The following is a 12,362-nucleotide window of genomic DNA, read 5'->3' as shown; positions in this document are numbered from 1 at the left end:
AAACTGTTTTCTTCCATGTTTAATTCGGTATCATAGGAGCAACAATAAATAGTTCCTTCCCGCCCCCGCAATCTTCCTCCAGCCCGGGGCAGAGCCCGAGGGGCTGGCTTCCCATCCGGAGAAGGCACCTGCAGCCCGGAAATCGCGGCTCAGACCAGCCGAGCCATCAAACCCACAAAACTCCCTGGAGAGTTACAAAGGGGCGGGGCCAGGCTTCCCGACAGTGGGCATGGCTTCGAGACACCGCGCGGGGGCGGAGCTTCACTGAGACGTCCCCCCAGAGAGTGTGGTCAATCAGGGGGCGTGGTTCTCATCAGCCGCTGTAACGATGACATCCATCCAAATACGCACCGCCTCTGGGCTGGGAGCCACCATGTAGAAAAGGCGTTCGTAGGTTTTGACACAGAACGTTAGGCGAGGGTTCGGGCTCTGGAATAAGTAGCGGAGTGGAGGTGGTTAAGAGAACAGATATGACTCCACCGTAGTTCAAATTCCAGCCTTGCTATTTACAGGGTGTGTAGGGTTGGGCAAGTAATTTAAACTCCCTGAATGTATGCGGATCTGTCCTTCTAAATGATGCTGCCTACTTCGATGGGTTATGAAGGTTAAATGAATTAACACAGGAAGGCGCTGAGAATTATGGGAGCAAGAGGAATTTAAAGGAAGGACCCATGTCCAAATCCCCCAGCTCTACCTTCTCTTGTATTAGAAATTGTTGCTGTTGTTCAGTCGCTAACTCGTGTCCAACTCTTTTGTGATCCCAAGGACTGTAGCCTGCCAGGCTCGGCTCCTCGTCCAGGGATTTCCCAGGCAAGATTATTGGAGTGGGTTGCCATTTTCTCCTCCAGGGGGTCTTCCCGACCCAGGAATCTGAACTTGTGTCTCCTGCACTGCAGGCGGATCCTTTACCACTGAGCGCCCTGTGCTATGCTTAGTTGCTAAGTCATGTCCAACTGTTTGCCAGCCATTGACTGTAGCCTGCCAGGCTCCCTGTCCATGGGGATTCTCCAGGCCAGAGTACTGAAGTGAGTGGCCATGCCCTCCTCCGGGGGATCTTCCCAACCCAGGGATCAAACCTAGGTCTCCTGCATTGCAGGCGGATTCTTTACCACCTGAGCCACAGGGAAGCCCTATTGAGTCCCCTAGGAAGTCCATATATTAGAAATACAAGCATTCAAATTTTCCCCTCTTCCAAATCTAGGTCTCCCTGGTTTGAAACTGGGAAAAATTTATTCTACAATCTATTTATTGAGTACCTACTTGCCAACCCCAAATTAAGTAAAGCCTTTACGTCCATTTTCTATCTTTAACCTCAACTCTGGAGACATGGGTTTAAGAGTGCCCATTCTGCAGGTGAAAACACTGAGGCTGGAGAATGGAAGTCACTTTTCTGATGTCCCACACCTGGGATTCCAACCTAAGCTCTAAAGACACAGTTACCCTCCAGAGCTTTCTAAACATTGTATCAGTTTCTGGCACTGCACTTTTATAAATGTTCCAATTCCAGAATTCTCTCGGAAAAAATAAATCTGATATGACCCCACAGGACCCATTCCCATTTGGCAATTGTGAGAAGATGCTAAGAAATGATTCTCTCCTTTCGATGCTCCCAGGCGGCCTCAGTCCCCATCTTGCCCAATTCAGTCATTCATTTTTGATTTGGCATCTGAGTTTCCCAAATTTCTGCTCTCCAAGAAAAATAACTGTGGCTGAGAGCCAGAGACAGCTCTTAATTTCTGGCCCCTGAAGGGAAAATGACCTGTTTGGGTTTCCTGTGCTAGATGGAGTACCCTGACAATAGGGGCTGTTGGGTGGCCCTTCCCCAGGGCATAAGCTAAGATTTGACTGGCGGGGCTCCAACCATGAGGGCAGGGCAGCACCCAACAGGGCTTCACCTTGAAGGCACAGCGTAAGTGGTCGTAGTAGACTTCCTCGATAGCCTGGAAGTAGATGACACCTTTGAGCTTGGTTTCTTCCTTGTCTGATGGAGGGGGTGAGGGAGAAACAGAGCCAGTGAGAGATGGGTTGGGGTTGGAGGGGAGGGTACCAAGGGGGAGAGGAGTCTCTGAGCCCAAGTCCAGAGACTGGGGTTGGGGTGAGGAGCATGGTGATAGAATCTGAAGGTCCCTAAAGCACTGTGGTTAGGAGGTGAGTGAACGTCGATGGGAGACTGGTGTAGTGAGTGGATAAGGCTGGGAGGTAGAGTCTGGGGAGCTAGAATCCTAGGTGCCCAAGTCCCTTGGCCCCTGAGAAGGGCAGAGACTCAAGGAGAGGTCCAGAATCATCGATTACCCTAGAGAGGAAGGAGGAGAGGCTTGGAACCCTAGATCTGGGGGCTAGGCACTGATAATGCTCCTCCTGGGTATGGGGAAACTGGGGTCCGGGCACACAAGTGATACCCAATGAGGGCTGGGTGGCTGAAGGAGGAAGCGACTAGGGGGTCCAGGCACATACATGGACCTAAGACAGGAGAGGCCTGGGGGTGGGGCTGCTATGTCTCTGGGGTGAAGGTCTGGAGTGGTCTCTTTCACAGACTTGGGGGCCCAGGCACCTCAGGCAGAGGGGCTGGGCTTACCTGCGTAGTAGGCCAGGCGGCGGGCCTGGCGGTCAAAGCAGAACCATCGCTTCCTCCAGGTCTTGATACGGCCACCCATCTTCACCAGGGGTCCGCGGCAGCAGCCTCCGGAAACCTGTAAGTGTGGGCAGTTTTCCGGATTGTGGCCCCAGCGCTCCAGGTGCTGCCGGAGATCCAAGACCCGAGGGCCAGCAGGGCTGGATGGCGGCATGGGCGGGGCCTGGGGAGGGAAGAGAAGGGGCTGTGACGTCATAGGGTCAAGAGCTGGGAGGGAAGTCTATATAGCCTGGACCCTCGAGGGGAGCCCACCGCAGTAGCTCAAGGGGAAGGACCAGCACAGCCTTTAACTTTGGCAATGACGATTAAGGTGGTATTTCTGACAGCTACTCCGATTGACTGACACACTGCCCAGGGCTTTACCAGCATCCATTTCTCAACTCCCCTCAATGGCCACTCTTGGGTCAAGGCTACTATAAGTCCCGTTTTTCAGATGAGCACACTGAAGTACAGAGAGAAATAATCCACCTGAGGTCACACAGAGCTTCTAAGTGACAGAGCAGGGATGTGAAGCCAGGTCTTCCTGACCTTAGTGCTCACCCTGAAATACCAGAGATGTGTTAGAAAAGTGATAAACCCCAGTAAGCCCTCATCTACTGTATCTGTAAAACAGGAACCAGATAGTGAGTGGTTATAATGAGAGTGCTGATTCCATTATTATTATTGTTGTAGATAGCATTCTTGCTGTGATGAAATTGGTGATCATTACCTGTGCTAAAACACACATGCACACACACACACACTTTATAATCTCTTTGTCCCCCTTCTCCTCAGGAGGTAGGTACGTCATTGTCCCCATTTTACAGATGTGGAAACCAAGATTCAGAGAGGTTAAGTCACAGGCCCAAGTCACACAGCCAGAGCTGATGAGCCAGAACTCCCCAGGCAGAGTGGTGGCCATAAAGTGGAGCACAATGAAGGCAATCAAAGCATCTGCTGTTATAAGGTTTAGCCTGATCAAACCTATTCTTCCCGAAAGCTTCCTGCAAAGAATGGTATATGATCCCCAAGGTCACACTGAGGCCTCAGACTCCAGCATGCAAGCAGACCCCTAAGGGATTTTGTTAAAATGCAGACTAGGATTCAGTTCAGGGATGCTGATGCTGCTGGTCCATGGACCACTCTGTGAGTACTGAGGGTTGAAAACACTGAAGTAAGGCTAAAGCAAGAAAGGATGAGAAACAGAGGTGAGACTAACTGCATGGAGACAAGGGAGAGTGAGGAAGGGGTTGAGGGGAAGAGCTGGGGAACGCACAGGAGGGGAAGGGGTGGTTAAAAGGGCGCCCACTGGGTCATCCTGCCAACTCCACACAGTAACACTAAGTGATCGCCATGTACTGGGGGTCTGCTCTGCGGCCAGCACTGTGGCAAGTGGTCACCTCCCTGCCTCTCCAAAACAACCCATTATTGTCCCCATTTCACAGAGGAGGAAACTGAGGCTCTTAATGAGGAAGTGACTCACCAAGGTCGCTCAGGTAGGACACGGGTGGAGCCGGGCCCCCGTCAAGGAGAGCAGGGATGGGCTTGGGACTGGCCTCTCCCCCACTGCCCACCCGTGTGTCCTCCAAGGAATGCCTGCCCCTCATCCCAGCACCCTCCTCACGGGGCTGTTTCCTGGATGAGCTCGCTGTTGTCACCTGGTGAGTCCACCCCCAGGCGCAAACCCCAGGGACACGCCTGCTCACGGATGCGAGAAGGCAGCTCGAGGTGTGAGGGGGTGGGGATGGGGGACAATGCAGTCAGCAGGGGACTGGTTAATAAATGATGGTGCTACACAGACTAGTGTTTCATTTTTAATGAGGCAGAGCTTATGTCTGACAACCCGGAAGGCTCTACCAGCCTTCCTGCTTTAGTTTATTCCCGGCTCTTATCAGCACCTGACATGCTACTTATGTTACTTACTGATGCTGCTTTCTGTCTCTCTCCCCTGCTAAATGCCAGCTTCCACAAGGCAGGGACTGCCACTCTGCTGTCACCCAGGGCCTACCACACAGGGCGTGCTCGGTCACTCAGTCACGTCCGACTCTCTGCGGCCCCATGGACTGTGGCCCGCCAGGCTCCTCTGTTCGTGGGATTCTCCAGGCAAGAATGCTGCAGTGGGTTGCCATGCCCTCCTCCAGGGGATCTTCCCCACCCTGTGATGGAGCCCGTATCTCCTCCATCTTCTGCATTGACAGGCGGATTCTTTATCACTGAGCCACTTGAGAAGGCCACCATAAATAGACACTCCATAAATACTGGGTTGCAATGAATAAGGAAAGGCCTAATGTTTGAGAGAACCAGAAATGGGTTGGGAACCGTGTACTTGTTTGTGAGGAACATAAATTCACCGAATGCAGTTTGATCGGTGAATGTGGACAAGTATAAACACAGATCTAAAGTCTCCTCCGCAACAGAAAACACTTGCGCCTTCAGGTTGGGAGAACTTCACTTTCCCAAATTCTAAAGTGTTTGCTGTAGGGGCTTCCCTGGTGGTCCAGTGGCTGGCACTCCGCACTCCCTCTGCAGGGGGCATGGGTTCAATACCTGGCTGGGGAACTAAAATCCCACAGGCCACACGGGGAGGCCACAAAGGTAAATAAATACGGTGTATGTTGTAACAAAAAAGTATTCATATTCTTACTATAGGTAGAAATAAAAGCTTAATGAGGAGCTGTCAGCTAAACTCAGAGTAGGAGAAATTCTACAAGATAAAGGACTTTTCCACCCAATAAATGGCTTTTTTTTTTTTTAAGCAGGGAGGGAGGACTCAATCTCAGAGATTTAAGACATTTTCCTAAAGGCACTGTGTGTGCTTTGTTTGGATCCAGATTTGAATAACCAACTATCAAAATCTATTTTGGAGACAATTTGGAGACAATTAGGGATTTTGTTAAAATGTGGACTGGGATTCTGTCATTCCAGGATGGAGGTCTGGAGGGGAATGAAGTTCAAGGATCCGATGCTGCTGGTCCATGGACCACACTATGAGTACTGAGGGCTGAAAACATTGAAGTAAGGCCAAAGCAAGGAAGGATGAGAAATAGAGGTGAGACAAATTGCATGGAGACAAGGGAGAGTGAGGAGGGGGTGGGGGAAGGAGCTGGGGAACGCACAGGAGGAGAAGGGGTGGTTAAAAGGGCGCCCCCTGGGTCATCCTGCCAACTCTGCACAGCAACACTAAGTGATCACCATGTACTGAAGGTCTGCTCTGCGGCCAGCACTGTGGCAAGTGGTCACCTCCCTGCCTCTCCAAAACAACCCATTATTGTCCCCATTTCACAGAGGAGGCAACTGAGGCTTCTAGAGAGGAAGTGCTCACCAAATGTTAATATGGACCATGTATTAGAATGCTACAAAATTAGTAATAATTTCATAAGCTATGACAGTGGAACTTATGTTAATATATATATAGACAGATAGATATATAGTAGGTACATAGTGATGTATGGAGGGAATGATAAACTATGTGGAATTGGCTTTAAAATATTCTGCTGCAGAATGGGAAGTAGGTGCGGGTCCAGAACAACAAAGTCAGTAAGTAAAATAAGATTCAATATTGATAACCAGCAGAGCAACATGGAGGGCTTCCCTGGTATAGCTCAGTGGTAAAGAACCTGCCTGTGAATGCAGGAGTCACGGGTTCAATCCCTGTGTCGGGAAGATCCCCTGGAGAAGGAAATGGCAACCCACTGCAGGATTCTTGCCTGGAGAATCCCGTGGACAGAGGAGCCTGGCAGGCTATAGTCCATGGGGTCCCGAAAGAGCCAGACACGACCGACCAGTGAAACAACGGCCATGAGCTGCACGGTGGGCACATGGGAGGTTACTGATCTAGTCAACCTTTGAACAATATGTTTGAATATTTCTTAAGTAAATAAAATTTTAAATACTATTTAAAAGCCCCAGCTTGTGGTTACCCTCATACTGCAGTAACTGCGGACACCGGCACCCACTTACAGAAGAGGAAACCGAGGCACAGAGAACTGAGCGTGTCACATACCATGGATTCAGATGACCCTGATGGGAACAGAAACTAGGTCTTCAGAGCTCCCCTTCCCTTGCCAAGCCCAGGACACTTTTTGGAGGACAGGAGAGGGTGAGATGTCAAAGGGCAGAGGCCAGGGGAAGTGAGGGCAGGGGCGAGACTCACCATGATGGCAGGTACAGGGGGGCCTGAGGGACCTTCCTTGCTTCTTCTTGTCCCTTCCTGTGGGTGCAGAAAGAAAGTGTCAACGAGACTGCAAACCAGTAAGAAGTGGGGGAAATGTACTGGGTTCCTGGGTCTGGGGGAGGAGGGGCTGGGGGTCTGGACTGGGGAGGAGGGGCTGGGTCTCACCCTGGCCTGCAGCAGCCGCTCCCTCTCCGCCACGGCCTGCTGCAGGAGCTGCTCCATTCGGGCGATGTCTGGGTAGAGGGCCCTGCAGCTGGGAGCAGGGAAGAGAGATGGGGCCGGTGAGAGGAGCCCAGTCTCTTCCCCCCATCTTCCCACCTTCTCCCTGACATCTCACCTATTCCCGGGGCCGCAGTTTAGCAGCTGATAGAGCGGGTGCCTCCCGGAGTCTCTAGCTTCAGGCGGGAGGGCCGAGGCCTCCAGGGATCCTGAGGGGGAGAAGGGCCGAGGCAATGGGCTGGGATGCTTCCTGGTCTAAGCCTCTCCCTCTCTCCCCCATTGGGGGCATCCAGGTTTCTCCATCCTGTGTGCAGGGAGAGTGGTGATGGGAGAAGAGGGTATGTGGTGTGCAGTTGGTACTCACCAGTACAATGGAGCGACAGAGGCCGGGGACATCCTCTCTGACTGGCTCTCTCTCCCCTCTTCCGGGACAGGCTTCCAGTCCTCTGGAGGCCAATGGAGCCCTGAAACACACACAGCCCAGGCACACAGGAAAAGATGCTCAGTCTCCACCATTAGATCGGAGAACCGCCAAGGAAAACCACCATCTGGAGACTGCCTGGGTGGTCCAAGGGTGAAGAGTTCGAGCTCCCCATGCAAGGGGCTTCGATCCCTGGTCAGGGAACTAGATCCCACATGCTGCACCAGTGAAGACTGAGCAACCCGGCGCAGTCAAATAAATAATTTTTTTTTTTTTTCAAAAAAAGAAACCACCATCTCACTGGCACAGATCAGAAAGCCACTGTAAACACAATGCTGAGTGAATGCAGTAGTCATAAAGGGCCACACAGTGTACTGATCAGAATGGGCAAATCCAGAGAGACAGTGGTTGCCAGGGGCTGGGAGGAGAGGGGAATTGAGGGGTGATGGCTCAAGGGTAAGGGTTTCTTTGTGCACGCGTGCTAAGTCACTTCAGTCGTGTCCGACTCCTTGCAAACTCATGGACTGCTGCCTGCCAGGCTCCTCTGTCCATGGGGATTCCCCAGGCAAGAACACTCAAGTGGGCGGTCATTCCCTCCTGAATATTCTCTAAAATTGCTGATTGTAATGTTTGCACAACTCTATAACTACACTGAAAACCAATAAAAACACTTAATGGGTGAATTGTAGGGTAGGTAAATTATAGCTCTACATAAAACTGTTTTTTTTTTTTAAAGCTCACTGTATTGGTAGAGAAGTGGGAAACCCAGATGTTCTCCCACAAGGCTGCTGCTGCTGCTAAGTCGCTTCAGTCGTGTCCGACTCTGTGCGACCCCATGGACTGCAGCCCACCAGGCTCCACCGTCCATGGGATTTTCCAGGCCAGAGTACTGGAGTGGAGTGCCATTGCCTTCTCCGCCCACAAGGCTGACGGCTGTTTTATTGGAAAACATTTATGGAGGTCCGTTTGGCTCTTTTTAAAAGATAAAAATGGGAAAAAAGAAAAATAAAATGAATTTTTAAAAAGAAAGTAAATAAAATCAAAAAATGACAAATGTATAAACCTTTTGTGCCTCAACTCATTTCTAGGACTGTATCTTGTGGGTACACTCAGACATGTGCAAAATGATCTGAGTTCAAGGTTAATTCCCACAGATGCCTGGAGACCACCTAGTTAGTTAGTTAGTGTTAGTCGCTCAGTTGTGTCCAACTCTTTGCAACCCCATGGACTGGAGCCCACCAGGCTCCTCTGTCCATGGGATTTCCCAGGCAAGAATCCTGGAGTGGGTAGCCATTCCCTTCTCCAGGGGATCTTCCCAACCCAGAAGTCAAACCTGAGTCTCTTGTATCTCCTGCACTGAAGGCAGATTCCCTACCTAAGCAAGGAAGAGACCACCTAGGAGACTGCCTAAGTGCCCATCAAAAGGAGACAGGCTCGATAAACCTGAGATCATCCACATGGCAGAAAACCCCAAAGCAGATAAAAGGCAAAGGATGCTGTTTATATCAGCTGGAAAATAATGTTTAAGGTATAAGCAAGTACAGAGAGTGCAAGAGGATACCACCTACCCATAAAAAGAGGGGGAGAGTGTATACATGCCTGACTGTTTCAGTACAGAGTATTGGGACTTCCCTGGTGGTCCAGTGGCTAAGACTCTGACCTCCCAATGGAGGGGGCCCGGGTTCCATCCCTGGTCAGGGAACCTGATCCCGAATGTGGCAACTAAGACCAGCGTAGCCAAATAAGTAAATATCCAATGTACAGTGAAAGTCGTTCAGTCATGTTCGACTCTTTGCAACCCCATTGACTATACAGTCCATGGAATTCTCCAGGCCAGAATACCGGAGTGGGTAGCCTTTCCCTTCTCCAGGGGATCTACCCAACCCAGGGATTGAACCCAGATCTCCCGCGTTGCAGGCAGATGCTTACCGGGGAAGCCCAAATAAGTAAAAATAAATACTTTTTAAAAAACACAGTACATCTCTGGGAAGACAGGAGACACTGGTAACCCTGGCTACCCCTGGGAGGTGAGTTAAGTGGATGGAAACAGCGGCAAGAAAGATCTTTTCTCTGAATGTCCTCCCGTTGAACTCAGAACAAGAGGAATATTCTTTTTTAAAATAATAAAATAAACATGACAACCAAGTGCAACCTGTGTTCCTGGACCAGAAAAAACAATTTTTTTGTTGTTGTTTTTTGCTAACAAAAAAACATTTGTGGGACAACTGACAAAAATATGAGTAACAAGAGCTTCCCTGGTGGCTCAGTGGTAAAGAATCTGCCTGCTAATAACGCAGGAGACATGGGTTCCAGCCCTGGTCCAGGAAGACCCCACATGCCGGGGAGCAACCAAGCCTGTGTGCCACAGTCATTGAGATCCAGGGCCTGGGAGCTGCAACTACCGAGCCCTCCGGCCACAGCTACTGAAGCGCATGCACCCTAGAGCCCGTGCTCTGCCGCAAGAGAAGCCACTGCAACGAGAAGACCGCAGCTGCAGAGCAAGGCCCTCACCACGGCTAGAGAAAACCAAGAGCAGCAACGAAGACCCAGCACAGCCAAAATTAGATAATTTATATATGAATAACATATGCGGACTTGAATAGTATTGTCTCAATGTTAGCTTCCTGAATGTGACTGCTGTACTGTGGTTGCATCTGGGAATGGCCTTGACCTCAGATGATAAAAAGTAGAAGCATTTAGGGGTAAAGGGGAATCATGCTTCAGAAAAGAAGAATAAACTGTGTGTGTGCATGTGGGTGTGTGTGTGTACAGACAGAGAATGATAAGGCAAATGCCAAATGTGGTAAAATGTTAGTCACACAATCTGGGTGACAGGTAGACAGGAATTCTTTCTGCTCCTCCTGCAATTTTCCTGTAAGTCTTAAATCATTTCAAAATAAAATAATAAAAACCTACCCCCCAAATGAAAATAAACTTATTTGAGAGTAACAAAGAAAGCAAACTAAAATCATTTCTTAAAAAAAAAAAAAAGCAAAAACTCTGCTTGGATAACAAAAGACAATAAGAATAAATAAGCTGTATAATTTGAACACCAACACATATCGTGCATGCCAAGCTGCTTCAGTCGAATAAGACTCTTTTGCAACCGCATGGTGTGTGGCCGCCAGCTCCTCTGCCCATGGGATTCTCCAGGCAAGAATACTAGAGTGAGTTGCCAGGCCCTCCTCCTGGCCCAGGTCTCAAACCCAAGTCTCCTGCATCTCCAGCATTTCTGGCAGATTCTTTACCAAGGAGCAACCGGGAAAGCCCATCAATACGTATGCTCACTGCTAAAGATCTTAACTCATCAAATATATATAATTCAAAGAAAAATCGAATTGATCACCAAAAGAACCAACTCTTTATTTTGAAGGTAGGTGAATGAAGTGAAATTGTCAAGCACTTTCTTTTCCTACAAAAACCATATCCCTGGGTAACCAAATAATCAATAAAGGCAAGTCCCTCTTTAGAAAAAATTGTCAATAAACGAAGAAGGAGGACTTCCCTGGCAATCCAGTGGTTAAGACTCTGCGCTTCCAATGCAGGGGGTGCAGTTTCCATTTCTGGTCAGGGAACTAAGACCCCACAAGCTGAGCGGGCAGCCAAAAAATAATAACTGCTTTTTTTGTTTTAAGATTTCTTTAACATTAAAGAAAACAAAAAACAATAAAAATAAATGAAGTAATGACAGATGGGATTTTCCCACTCATGACCTCCAGGGAATCAATCAAAGGATGCCACAAAAAAAGAGACACATGCTCCCAGGATGACTCGCCAAAATGCCAATCATGCAACTGCTCCGCCTCCCACATTCAACTTTACAGGAAATAAACAGGCAGAGCAAGGTGGTGTTGACCCCCACAGATGCAATCAGCAAATCCTACCTGCAACAGAACAACTGCCTGGTTTCTTCACCAAACAAATTTCAAGAGGGACAATAAAAGAAATGGGAGTCTGTGGATTCTGCTGCTGCTAAGTCGCGTCAGTCGTGTCCTACTGGAGTGGTTTGTCATTTCCCTCTCCAGTGCATGAAAGTGAAAAGTGAAAGTGAAGACGCTCAGTCATGTCCGACTCTTGGACTCTTTGCGACCCATGAACTGCAGCCTACCAGGCTCCTCTGTCCATGAGATTTCCCAGGCAAGAGTACTGGGGTGGGTTGCCATTGCCTTCTCTGTGGATTCTAGGAGATTTAAAAGAGATGCGCTGTGCTTAGTCACTCAGTCTTATTCGACTCTTTGAGACGCCATGGACTGTAGCCCACCAGGCTCTCCTCTGTCCATGGGGATTCTCCAGGCAAGAATACCGGAGTGGGTTGCCCTGCCCTCCTGTCCAGGGGATTTTCCCAACCCAGTGATCGGACCCAGGTCTCCCGCATTGTAGGTGGATTCTTTACCGTCTGAGCCACCAGGGAAGCCCATAGCCACAGACACACAAAGTTTAAACTATAGCTTTTAGCGATAGACACTGAACTGATGGAACTTTCAATGTAAGACTAGGATAAACGTCAGGCTAGTGGTTATTCTCCGGGAGACCAATAGGGGTCACCATTGAGCAGGGGTATGTCGTGACCTGACACCTGGGGCCGTCACCCGAGTGTTCCCATTAATAATCATTAAGCTGCGCGTGTGCTCGATGTGATTCTCTATGTCCGTATTATTTTCAAACGTTTTTTAAAATAGTAACCATGGGACTACTGGGCTTCCCAGGTGGCTCAGTGGTTAAGAACCTGCCTGTCAATGTAGGAGACATGGGTTTGATCCCTGAGTCCCGAAGACCTCCTGGAGTAGGAAATGGCAACCCACTCCAGTATTATTACCTGGAAAATTCTATGAACAGAGGAGCGTGGCGGGCTACAGTCCATGGGGTCGCAAAGAGCCGGGCACAGCTAAGCACACACACACACACACACACACACACACACACACACACACACACAC

The 12,362-nt window shown here is 49.5% G+C and overlaps 1 protein-coding gene across 3 annotated transcripts in view; it reads right to left on the bottom strand.

Moving 5' to 3' along the window:
- The window catches only part of PHLDB3 (pleckstrin homology like domain family B member 3), a 25,525-nt gene continuing 13,163 nt past the window's right edge, over positions 1-12,362 (bottom strand). Inside the window, exons 9-15 of one of the 3 annotated variants that reach the window (XM_040252556.1) lie at positions 7,369-7,471; positions 7,123-7,213; positions 6,951-7,038; positions 6,765-6,821; positions 2,576-2,795; positions 1,896-1,981; positions 1-429 (exon numbers count right to left, since the gene is read on the bottom strand). In XM_040252556.1, the coding sequence (XP_040108490.1) occupies positions 295-429; positions 1,896-1,981; positions 2,576-2,795; positions 6,765-6,821; positions 6,951-7,038; positions 7,123-7,213; positions 7,369-7,471 (780 nt within the window). In that variant the 3' untranslated portion in view covers positions 1-294. The remainder of the gene's footprint in view (positions 430-1,895; positions 1,982-2,575; positions 2,796-6,764; positions 6,822-6,950; positions 7,039-7,122; positions 7,214-7,368; positions 7,472-12,362) is intronic. The other 2 variants (XM_040252558.1, XM_040252557.1) reach the window with 2 other exon arrangements.

This window comes from Oryx dammah, unplaced genomic scaffold (genome assembly GCF_014754425.2).
Source record: "Oryx dammah isolate SB20612 unplaced genomic scaffold, SCBI_Odam_1.1 HiC_scaffold_13, whole genome shotgun sequence".
NCBI lineage: Eukaryota > Metazoa > Chordata > Mammalia > Artiodactyla > Bovidae > Oryx > Oryx dammah.
Note: the sequence above shows the minus strand (reverse complement) of the source record. Positions and strands in the feature narration are given on the sequence as shown.